This window comes from Acanthisitta chloris, unplaced genomic scaffold (assembly GCF_000695815.1).
Source record: "Acanthisitta chloris isolate BGI_N310 unplaced genomic scaffold, ASM69581v1 scaffold10095, whole genome shotgun sequence".
Taxonomy (NCBI): domain Eukaryota; kingdom Metazoa; phylum Chordata; class Aves; order Passeriformes; family Acanthisittidae; genus Acanthisitta; species Acanthisitta chloris.
Genome location: NW_008673137.1, coordinates 23,555 through 36,394, shown reverse-complemented (window position 1 = coordinate 36,394; position 12,840 = coordinate 23,555). Strand labels below are relative to the sequence as shown.

The 12,840-nt window shown below is 38.6% G+C and overlaps 1 protein-coding gene across 1 annotated transcript in view; it reads right to left on the bottom strand.

The window, feature by feature from the left end:
- Positions 1-12,840, bottom strand: part of ATRX (alpha thalassemia/mental retardation syndrome X-linked) — a 61,398-nt gene that overhangs the window by 25,834 nt on the left and 22,724 nt on the right. Inside the window, 9 exon segments of the mRNA XM_009074802.1 lie at positions 2,903-3,080; positions 3,283-3,429; positions 5,025-5,134; positions 5,519-5,660; positions 6,056-6,235; positions 6,891-6,996; positions 7,515-7,608; positions 9,303-9,491; positions 10,063-10,193. Of these exon segments, the coding sequence (XP_009073050.1) occupies positions 2,903-3,080; positions 3,283-3,429; positions 5,025-5,134; positions 5,519-5,660; positions 6,056-6,235; positions 6,891-6,996; positions 7,515-7,608; positions 9,303-9,491; positions 10,063-10,193 (1,277 nt within the window).

Here is a 12,840-nt window from a genome sequence, read left to right as displayed (position 1 = left end):
TAAACAGTAATGGAATTTTTATTAGTGGCGTAAGGAAAAACAATAAAAAGTTCCTGAACTGCTGTGAGCAAAGCACAGCAGCTATCCAGAAACCAACAGCATTCAGCAGTGGCACAGAGTGTCATGAGAAACCGTTTGCTGCTCTGACTGCAGATACACTCCTACCATTATTTCACATAGCATAGCCAGTTAATTAATGAAATCACCTCTCCACCCATAAACTTTGGCTACCCCTTCTTCCTTTGGTCCCTTCTTCTCCACTCCACAGTGCAACACAAGTTTCTACTACACAATATGCCTACCCTGGCAGTATTCACTTGAACCAAACATATACCATTAAATTATACTGAATCTGCAGTTTTAAAGCCAAAGCTGCTCCCAGAGGCAGAGGTTTGTTATTAACAGTCCCCTGAATAAGCCAGCACACAGCTCCATAACTCTTGCACTGGCAGCCTGTGATACCATCAATGCTGATTCACCAAGATAGCAAGAAACAAGCGTCTTGCAATGCACATTCTCATCAGTTTAGCCAATCCAAATGGCTCCAAATACAAATGGACAGATGGACACTTCTGTCTTTTACTACTTAGTTAAAAGACAGAAAGATTTCAAGCAACATGAAGTAACACAAAATGCCCTCAAGTTGCACCAGGAGAGGTTCAGGTTGGCTATTAGGAAATATTTCTTCACTGGAAGTGTGGTTTAGCAGCAGAACAGGTTCCTCAGGGAACAGCGGAGTCACCATCCCTGGAAGTGCTCCAAAAACAAGCAGATGTGGCAATTCATGATATGGTTTACTGAACATGGTGGGGTTCGATTGAAGGTTGGACTTGATGATCTTGGAGGTCTTTTCCAACCTTAAAGATTCCATAATTCTATGAAAATAATGATGGAGTTATTTGAAGGTTAATTTCCCTAACAGTCTGATTCCATCCTACCAAACCACTAGTCCAAGAAGAGAATAAAACAGTTCTGTGTTCATATGAAATTATTCAACACCTGTAAGGTTCAATATGCTGCTGCTTCTGCACCTGATTAAAACCACACAAGCCAATAACCTAATCCCAAACACTGGCCTATCACACTGCCCTGAGCTGTCTAAAGAGGCTTGGAAGGAGAACAGGATGTCACCTCTAAGCGGGATATAAATCCCAAGAGACTGACAAGAGATGGGACAGAGAAGGTTACACAAGTCACTGTTGTCTCCTTCATAACACTGTGTGCCCAACATGCCACCTCATCCCCCAGCCCAAGATTTCTGAAGTTACACAAATATAAATCCACAAAGGGATAATATTGCTATAAAGACATAATGATAACAACCCTCATGTTTAGCCTCCCTTACACTTCCCACAAGGAAAAAACCCCACAAAAATCAATCACTGTACAACATATTTCATCACTGCACCAGAACATGACTCACTGAGTACAAAATTACTCTCCTGTCACCACTACTTTGAGACAGCAGTTCACACAGTCTTCTTCTCTAGCTTTGACTTTCCTAACAACATTCTCAATGAATGCAGCATCCTGAGCAAATCAGATGCAGAATAACACCAAAAGCATGGGATTTCCCTCCACCTTTTTTGGTTTTGGTTTCTTCTTGGGGTTTTTTTGCTGTTTTAGTAACTACAGCATTAGCAGGAGGACTCAAAAACCCCACTGGCAAGAAGTGCATTTCCTTCATTGCTTAAATAATGTGTGTGGAATTAACATGACCACAAAAATAGTTCATCAGCTGCTGGACTGGAGCTTCCGCAGCAATTGTATGATTTAGTGAGTTAAACGTAAAAAAACAATTAACATTTTAGCTGCCCAACGTTTTTCCTGCAGAGCTGGAGATGCCAATTCCACTTGGCCAATGCCAATAATCACAAAGTTACTTTTCCCACTAGAAGAAACCCTTTGTCTGTTAGAACAAAATTCACAGCCCTACTACTTGCAACTTCCCCAAATCAGTCTCTCCAAGGACAATTATGCATCAGAAAGAGAAAGGAGATAAAAAAACCCAGGAAAAATCAACCACAAATTGTCAATGTAAAGTCCAGTCAGCTCAGCAAAATCCTCCCTTTTACCCTCCCTACTGTATCAGCATTCTCAATTTAAAGAAAAATACCAAAGGTACAGCAAAGGTGCCTTTTAAAAGCAGTTTTTCAGGTGCACTGCAGCCTGCATAACCCTACGCTATTTTCAGGTATCAGCTACCAGTTCAGAGTTCGGAGGGAAATTTTGCTATTTTGGTGAAACTTGCTAGTCCTAAAACTTTTAGTTCTTTTTGGAGACCACCTGATAGATTTGTTGTATTAACCCAGAATACTTTAAAGTGCTTCCATACATACTGACCTAAGTTTGCTCAGTTCAGCTCAGCTTAAACCAGACATCTGTTTCTCAAGACTGAGAAAATAATTAAGTGCTTCATCTGCATTCACTTAATTAGCACTTCTGTTTTCACACTTCTAAGGCAAATTCTCCGTTATTTTCATGTATAGTTGGCCCCTTAGAGGTAGATTTCTATCAAGGACAAAGCAGCTTGTGATTGTAACAAATTAGCAGATTTAAACAGCTTTATGTTCCCAACAGAATCGCCTCAAATCACCTTGCAAAGGAAGAAATGTTAGCAAAAAATACCTATAAAGCTCCTAGGATATATTCCTGTGGTCATTTCTGCGTTCCATCTAATAGAAAAGACTCTTCAAGAAGTCCATTTACAAAAGCAGATGGGGTAGTTTCTGAACAACAATTTCTGTAACTCAGCAAAAGCCAACAAAGAAAACGTGACAAATCTTACTAATGCCATTGCTGAAAATTATTTGCCCAAGAGATTTCCATTTGCAAGGTTACTTAGCTCATATGTATAGACCAGGAAGTACAATACATAAAAAATGTGTTAATTTTCACTTACCTGGATCGACTAAAGCTTTATTAAATATTTCTTTAAGTTTTCTACTCTTCACGTTCCTGCCTTGGGCCAGATTCCGGTACATCTCATAGCCTATTATCATCACTCCTCCTTCATCCTGCCAGTGCTGCAGCATATAGCTTCTCTCCTGAGGGCGTTTCACAGTTGCTAACTCACAGACCTTTCAAAGAAGGAAAACAGGCTTGAATTTCTCTTCTAATACTGATGTACTGGTGTAACTTTTAATACCTAAGACTTATCAATGCAAGTACATTTGTCACATACTCATAATGCATTTTGCCTATGTTTGGAGCAGTGCAGCTTCCCAATTATGTAAACCATTTGGCTACTTCATTTTTAAGAACTTTTTTAAAGCCATATACCTCTAGTCTTTCGTCATCTTCTAAACCTTCTTGCCATTTTTCAAACTCATTCAACCAGTTCAAGGCAGTGTTCAGGGGACACACTACCAGAGCTGTCCGGAAATCCAGCTTGTCGCACAGCAGGACTGTGTGAAGAAAACTTACTACCTGCAAGAGGGAAAAACAGGCAGAACACCAAACAAACCAATAAGTATTACACAGCAGGAAAGAAAGATACATATTCACAGGAAAGCAAGGTATATATTCACATATAGAACTTGTCAACAAGTCTTGTCTAAAGATGCTTTTTCTGCTTCAACTCACTGCTTAAAATGTAATACATGTGTGTTTTGAGGTCATACACTTCTCACCCTGTGTTACATGGCTGCACACATCCTTCACATTCTGAGAGAGAGGCAGTTTTGAATTGCTGAATGAGTTCCTAAGCAGGGAACCCTCCCTTCATATTTCACCAATCCTTCTCATAAATGTCTATTAGGTAACTTTTAAGCTTTCTCCCCAAACATCAAAAAGGTTCACCCCTTTGGACTTCATAAATGTATCAAGTTTCTTAGAAATGAACTTCACTCCTACAACAGTTTCCCACATTTTTTTCTTCACAGCAGTCCACATGCTGTGCACCACCAACCACCAAGACTGCAGTTTGGTTTACCTCAACTGTACACACAGCAAATTACCTCAGTTCCTCTGATCACCTACAGCTCTGTGTTACTCAAGAAACCATAAGCCCACAAAAAAAACCCCAGATTCAGAAAACCACAAAACCCAAGCTTTCCCTGAGCCTGTTCTTTGCAGAAGAATCCAAGGGATCTGCAGAATCTGAAGATGTTATGCCAGCCTAAGCATTCCTTGACCATATCCTGCAATTCACAGCTCAAGAAGGATTCTCAGGATGAGAAAGCCCTAAATAAAATTTGTCTGAATTAGGGCAGAGAGCAGGAATAGCTATTTCTCATGTAACTTCACTGTTTGAAGAATCCTGGGTAGCAATGGTTTAGAGGGAGGGAAGACACAACAATGAGGAAGCCACCTGAGCCTGCAAGGCATAGCTAATGCTAGCAAGAGTAACAGACACCTCTTGCTAGATTCTCTCTGAAGACTTTCTTTTGGAGCATATTTCAAGTCTCTAAAAATAATAGTGAAAGGCATCAGCCAAGCCAAGTCTGCTACCTAGCAGCATCCAGGTGTGCTGACTTTGACAAATATCAACCAGCAATGCAGAGTGAGCACTACAGAGAGTAAAAAATACAGAGACTCCAAACATAGGGGTGTCAAAGCCTAACTGCCTGTCAGCAGGATCTCACAGCACTTTGTTTGCCAAGTGCCTAACAAGGTCACAGAGCTAGCTGCTACCACTTGCAGTCTATGAATCTAGCTATGGCACAAAAATGTTCAGCCAAATTCCATGCAGCCTGTCTCCTACCAGCTGCATTTTCTCGTTCTGAGCTGCAGGGGAGCCATGCAGCACTTAGAAATAAATATGACCTTTTCAGATGAATACCGATCATTACCTAATTTAATTTTAGATATTTTAAGAGCAGAGAAAGCACAAGTGTGTATCAGAACTTTCATATGCTACAAACACAGCTTCTTTTTCTAGACCTCCAGCAATCCTCACCAAAACACTGTCTATGAAATAGTAAGTTTTACTGTGTTCTGAAAGACATTAAAATTGGCTTCTGCTGGATCAGTTTTTGAGAGGAAACTACAGAGCAGAAAACAAGACAAGTTTTGTTTCTTACCTGCAACGTTTTCCCCAGCCCCATACAGTGAGCAAGAATGCATCCAGAACCAGGAGATGTCTTGGTTTTTTTTACAGATTCACAACAGCAATCCCACATGAACTGAACACCTGAAGAAAATTATTGGAAATTTTCATATGAGACATTCATTTTATTAAATTCCAACTGCTAAGAGATAGGTATGATCACTCTAAGACCATGGGAACTCCCAGAAAAGCAGTGGTCAGGATAATGATCGATTGGTTTCTGTCCAGTGGGTTGGATGTGGGATGATGATCTGTGTCTTGATCATATTCACAGTTTCACCAATGATGTGGCAACTGGGCTAGAAAATATTACTGAGGACTGCAAATGACTTGAGGACAGGGAGAAAAGAGGAGGCATTCTGGTATTTGCCTGTCTAGCAGTTTTTCTTATGATCCTAATCCAGGTTGCGTAAGGTGCTGTGACCATGAAGAGAAAAAGAAAAAAAAAATTAAATTCTCTTTCCTTACCATCTACTTGGTGTGGTTTCAGTCTGGTAACTATACTCCTGTGAACCTGCACTAATGGTTCTTTGGTTTCTTCATCTTCATCTAAAACCAGCTTAGTTGTAATGGGACATTTCAGAGGTGAAGCATCTTCTATCTCTATCACCTATAAACAGAAACAAGGCTCTAGTGGAATATTCCCACGTGAGTAACGCCAAGCACTGGAGACACACTCACTGAAGCAGAACTGGAAGTCATAATTTTTTTAGCAAAGAGAAGCCTTCAATACTTTACTATGCATCACAACTTACTCTGGCAGTGTGATTTCTCCCCTGGAAAGTAAAGCAGTAGGAAATTGAAAATGCTTTCTGAAGATCACAGCAGTCCTAAATAAACTAACCAATGTTAACCTGCAGGAAAGTGCAAATAAAACTTGTGGCTTACAAGGCTACATGTAAGTAGATTTCAAATTACTTCTCAAGTTAAAGTGAAGTAGAAATACACCATATTAAACATCATCAACAATTCAACTTCTGGGCATTTTGCAAGAACAGACCTTACCTCTCTCAATTTCTCTCTCTCCCGTTCTCTCTCTGCTATACGTTTTCTTCTTTCTTCTTCCTCTTTAAGGGCATTTTGTGTTTCTGTCCTAAGTTTATCATCTTTAATAATTTTCCTTATTTTCTTCCTGCCTTTTCCAGGAGATTTTGAATCATCATTGTCTTCATTCTCAGAATTACTCTATTAGAAATTAAAGTATTTATCAGCCAGAAAGTACCAGACCAACAAATTCTTCATTCTTAGACAAGCTCCCAAAAACTCTAATATACACAGGTGAAGTTTAGCTAATAGGCCAAAAGACACCACTTTTAGAAGCATGTTAGCCAGTATGACAAAAGAACAGGCACCTTAACTATATAATGCATTCTGAGACACTAAAGATCAGCCCAGCCGTGCAAAGCACTGAGGGCACTGTTCTCATCTGACAGCAGATAATGATTATTAATAAAGAACTATTTCTCTGTTGTAGTGCTGCTAGATCAGATCAGCTGTCGCCTACTCCACACGGGAGAAGAAACCCTAATACTACTAAAGCTTTACTCTCGTATTTGTCTCATCTGCTACATTTAGATTAAAAATTCCACCTGCTTAAATAATGACAAATTTTTATCAGTATCTAGCCAGGAAGTGGTTTTAGTTAAACTAAGAAAAAAAATGTTTTGATCTCCATAAAGGTCCCTTTTTGCAAATTTTAGAACCAAATTAACATTGAAAAAAGTTGCACTTTTTGGCTATGCTTTGTACGGAACTGTTTGAGATACTCAGCCCCCTAAGCAATTGGAAGAAGATATAGAAACTCCTTTTCCCATTTATTAATTCAAATCGTGACGTGTACTTTATTGTCTTCAGTTGATGAATCCTCTTGAACCTTTATACGCCTTCGTTTCTTTTTCTGTTTGTAACTGCGTTGGTTTTCTTCTGCCTCAGCTTTCTTGGCAGCCCTATTAAAATTAAGAGGAAGCATTACTGATTAGCAATAATAATTCACTGCCTCACTGAAAAACAATGGCAGAAGTACATGAACTACATGGCTAACTAACAGAATATGCACTACTTTTGTGCTGTTAGGGACTGGCTTCCAAATTCCTTCCTGCCCCTCACATGCAGCAAAGGTCTTTTCCAGACGACCCTAAAGAATCACAAAATTGTTAAGTCTTAGTTTTTTTACTGTAATCCCTCAGCTGACAGTGATGCATTTGGCATAAAAATGTTCATTTCTTTGTTCATCTGTTTTCTGTACTGGCTCAGCAAATTGTTGTGTACCCCCTACTGTGGTACAAATCCAAAATTCCCACATCTGCCACAAAATTAATTAGCACCTACCAAATTATAGACAAGTAGTGTTGAGGGGTTTAAGAACTGATCCAAAGTCTTTAACTTTTACAATCTCCCTGCCTAAGCTGCACTATTAAAACCAAAACCCATACACAGTGTAAGGATAGCTAAGTCTTATTTATACCTTGTCCTTGGACGTTGGTCATCTTCAGACTCACTGACTTCTTCACTCACTGCAGACTCATGAAACTCGGAGTCATTTGAATCATCACTGCTCACTTGAAAAATAAAATATGACTTCATGTTTGAGTATCACTGCAAAGTTAGCAACATTACACACTTTCTAACTGTACAACAAACTGTTTAAGACCAATGAACAGTGCCAAAGGGCATTTCAGACAATATGGAACACATTAAACATATTAATAAGAAGTAAGAGGAATATAAAAAAGCTTCAAATTTAAGCACTCGCTGAGTCCTGGTGGATGGCACAGTATGTCAACAAGACTTGAGATCCTTATGCATGAATACATCAACATACAGTTTACAAGCAAATCAGAGAAAGCATCATTATCAGGAAGCATCAAAGACTGTGGGTGAGGAGGAAAGAACAGAGTGGGGAACAGTATACAACTTCAGAAAATGAGAGGACTTTTGTTTCAAATAGTTTAGATGCCATTTTATGATCAGACTTCATGAAAACAACCCTTATTTACTAATAACATATGCAATTATATTGCTGCATTTATGCCTTGATGTTTCTTCAGGTAATGCAAGACAAAAAACTCACTCAAAAGGCAATTAAAATACACCTAAACCAGCAGCATTAGGCAATACTGTCAGAACTACTTTTCGGAGCCATCACTGGCATTTACAAGACAAAAAACTCACTCAAAAGGCAATTAAAATACACCTAAACCAGCAGCATTAGGCAATACTGTCAGAACTACTTTTCGGAGCCATCACTGGCATTTACAGGTAATTAAGACACCAGCATTGAGCACCTTTTGTTTCAGTTTGACCTTGAACACAGTGGAAAGCTTAACTGTGGATGAATAACAAGGCTTAAAACATGGACTGTTTGCAATACATGGGGAAATGCAATATTAATAACAGGGCTAAAAAGGACAAACTGAAATAAAGTGCATTGTTCTGCTGCAGCGTAGGGAACTTAAAAGGTTGAAACTACAGATTTAGCCTAGCTGCATCCTATTTGCACATTGCCACTGTCACTTACAACCACAATTTAATAGTCATAATTAATTCTCTTGAAATAAATGTTATTGGTGGTAGAGTTATAATTCCATAAGGGAGGAAAAAGCAAGAATATATAATCGGATAAAAATGAGAGTTATCATGAAGGAAAATGCTAAACAAATGACATTGCCTGTTTGAGCCTGTGGAACCTGCCAAGAGCTGGTTCACATTACTGCCACAGTGAGAACAGCAGAGTCCTGGGCACCCTTTCTCCACTGGCCATGAATTTCTCAACTCTGACAGATTCTTTGTTCCTGCATGCAAGAATGCAAACCAAACCTCCAGCCAGGGCTCATTTCACAGTGCCATCTGCTGCTCAGCTACAGCCTGTAACTCTCAAAGTCTAGGATGCAGAGACTTCTGATGCACTAAGGCCTACTGAGAGGCCAAGTTAAAGAGAGAAATACATGAATGACAAGACTGATTTGACTGGTAGACATCCTGGACCTGCCTCTGCTATTTAAGATTAATATTCTAAGACACCACAATATTAATCCAATTCAGAGGACAGAGTAAGCAGAGAGAGCTGCATTTGTATCCAACGTTTCAAACACAATTATTTATCACAGATAAGAGAATTCTAGATTTCAGGCACAAGGAAGTTTATACAGAGATTTTAAAACCACAAAGTTTCAGATCCCCATTCTGACAAGCTTTTGATTTATTTTATAATAGCAAGTATTTTTTGCGACAAAAAGCCATCTGGAATATGTACCTTTCCTTCTATTTCTGCGCTTCCCAACTTCTTTTTTCTCCTTTGGTTTCACCACCTTTTTCTCTTCACCAGACTCCCCATCACTCACAGAGAGCTTGTGCCTCAGCAGTCTGTGTCTGTATCTGGGCTTCTTGGATTCTTTCTCTTCTTCTTCTTCTTCTTCTTCTTCATCTTCTTCTTCCTCTGAATCTGACTCAGAATTACCTTCCTTTTCAGATTTATTATCTTCCTTTTCATTCACTCCTGTCAGATATAAGAGTCAGTACCACATGCACACTGGTCTTTTTTTCCGTTTTTACTTAAATTTGGCTACAATTAAAATCTGAACCCATTTGGGCTAAAATCTGTGCTTTTCTAAGAAATTAGGAGCAACAACATGCCAGTTTCTGTACATGTTAAGTATTTTACACTGCCTGAATGCCTGGAATGCCTGTTCCAGTGACTACATTAGCCAAATCTCTCCTGGGCACTTGCAGAACCTACTGTCCTGTATAGATTATTCCTCACGAACCCCTAGGACTTCTGAATTGATTACAAAGATTGGACTAGCAAAAAAAAGTAAACGTATGGAAGACTAAAATATATGATAATCCTCATGACCATGTGCATTGGTGTCTATCTGGGAACTACTTATCAACACCAATGACATTATTTTGTTGAAAACTGAAGAAACTTTGATAATGATCATTTTCCCAAGTGACCTCTGACTTCATGACAAGTGCCACAGCATCACTTTTTCCCAGGTATTTTTGGTGCTTACCATCATCTCCCGTGTTTTCACTTTGCTTTGCAGGTTTCTTTTTTTCTTCCACCGGTTCATCATCTGAAGATGTCTCCTCATCAGAGGAAAGATTGGCTTTGATTTCTTCTAAAAGCATTTTCTTGGCAATTCTTTGAAGTAAAACAGAAAACACTATTTATTCCATTGTTCAAGTAAATCTGTGAACGATAAGTGTTATCCTACACCATTCAGAACTTCAAAAAAAAGGGCTGAAAGCTGAACAAAAAGGAAGACACATGATGAAAAGTCATTGTGGCAATTCAGGATATATCAGCAAAAATCTTATGTTAACTATAACATGTTGACTTGATTTTAGAAAGCAGATTTGTATAGAGCTTCTTAAATGAGAAGTTTCATGCTCTACAGCAAGACTGGAGAGAGTTGTAAAATGTACAAACTTAAAATGTTTCAGTTTTTTATTCATGGTCTATCTGCATGGACTATCTGCCAGTTTGGGGAGAGGCACCTACAGGAATTCTATGTGACAAGAACATGAAGATGCTGCAGACCAAATCCAAATACTCAAATCATTCCCCCCAGAAATGTTAACTTGATTTAAATTACTCATTTCTGAGGCACTGACTCTACTTGACCAGTGCATATGTAAGCAGCAATATTACTAACCTACCTCTACACGGTTTGTCTTCAACTGTGCTCCCAGTCTAACTGCCCACCCTACTGCAAAGAGAGGCTGCAGCAGTGACAGCTAATGCTCTCACAAGATGAACTGATATTTAGTGCCTCAGGGGAGGTTTTTACCCATCCCCAATCCTTCATATACCTATCTACAAACACTTGCCTTACAGCAACTATAGCAAAACCCCTTATGTGTATGTACACATACACACCAAAAAGTCTGACCAACATTACAGGATCTGAATTTCAGAGAAAAATTGTGCTTTTATTTCCTGCTCCACAAACTGTCCACTCAGCTTCTCACGGTTTAAAGGCAGCACAAGGACATTCCAGCTAATGTACTATGGGAAAATTACTTCTTTACATGCTCTTGCAACATAAAAATCTTGTATGAATCTAGCCAAGGCAGAATATAAAATGAGGTATCAAAAGCACAGGAAAATAGTGGACTTATCTGAGAACTTGTACTTCCAGGGGAAAAAATATCCTGAAAGAATGAAACCAGGTCTTCCTCATATAAATATCAGAAATATTATAACTTTCATCCCAAGGTCATCAGTTTTAAATGAATTTATTTTTTCTAGGTCAAATCTGGTCTGTCTTGCCTTTTGGGAGAGTTAAGTATGCACATAGTTCAGGGTGGGAAAGCTTTTACACCAGTCAAAACAATAGTTCAACACACATGGAACTGAGCCAGTCTAGGCTTCACTTGAAATGGCAAAGGAACAGCAACCTCTCGAGTTAGCTTCTTATGCAATGAAAAATTGCTACTTGCATGGAGCACTACAAAATAAGTCTTTAACAATTAGTATTTCATATTTCAGCATCTAATGTGTCCCTAAAAGTAAAAGCTTTTCAAAGGGAATTTTCCCAAGGTGTCCTTCCTGACACTCCACACAGTATTTCCCATTGTTTGAGCAGCAGAGTACTTTCTAAAAAGACTCTCACACTATGTATGTTCAATTATTATTAAAAGATGGAAGCAAAATGGTTTAATAAACATTTAGGATTGCTAAGCTAGTCAGACCATCCATCAGCTTCCAAAACACACCTTCCCTCTCTCTTTTGGGAAATGGTTTGTGAAGAAAGAGCTGATTAGAACTTTATCATGCAGTTCCCTGGTGAGCTCTAATTCCATATAGATCAACAGATCACAGTGTGAACCCAATGAAAACCTAAAGTCCATAGATAAGCAACAGCCATTTCCAAATGCTTTTTGCATGAGGTCCTCCCCGAGGATATGTGGAATATGGACTTAGGTTTTGGTTAGTTGTTTTTTTCAAAACCCAGCACACCATGGATATCGGCAACAGAAAGAGCTCCTTATGTAAGAAACTCAGACTATATTTCTTCCATCTCTTAATATCATAGGTTGCCTTCTCTTGAACAGCTTTTAGCGTCAGTTATTAACCTGGAATCCTACTCCAGCAAATGCACACAGCAGTGGTCTCGCTGCTCTTCTTGTTTAATAAAAACCCACTATCATCCCCAAGGTTTCGGAAGAGGAACAAAAAAAGCACAAACACTAAAAATAACTGAAGAAATTTAAAATTTAATCCTGAAAGTTCTGCCTAGTAACACTGCCTTTGACTTATTTCAGGCTGTTCTCAAGGGCAGTAGCAGATTTACCACAACTTGTGTGTGGATGGCAATACTTACCTCTACACAAGTCACCTTTAAAAGGCTGACTTTGGTTCTTAACAGAAGAAGACACATTTTTATTTGTTTGTTTATGAAGTACTTTTTAAGGAGAAAATAAAACCAAAGCAAATGTATCTGAAACCTAAAAATACCATGCATGAAATCTACTATGCATAAACAGAATATGCTGTTATTTACCTATTAATCACTGTCATAACCACCAACCAGACAGGGTAAATTTATTAGTTTCTAATTAATTATAATAATATTGGTTAAGAAGTTATTGCTGTGATAGAAAATTAGTCCTATTTTTTTTAGCTAGGATAAAGACTTGGAATCAAACTGACATGGAACTGCTGGTTTAGTGATAAAGCTACACTCTCTCCAAAGCACTGGGAATGATGTTAGGCTAAAAATGTGAGCCATTGTTAACATACTCAGAATTTAAAAGATGCCTATTTTTAAAGTAACTCCGTATAA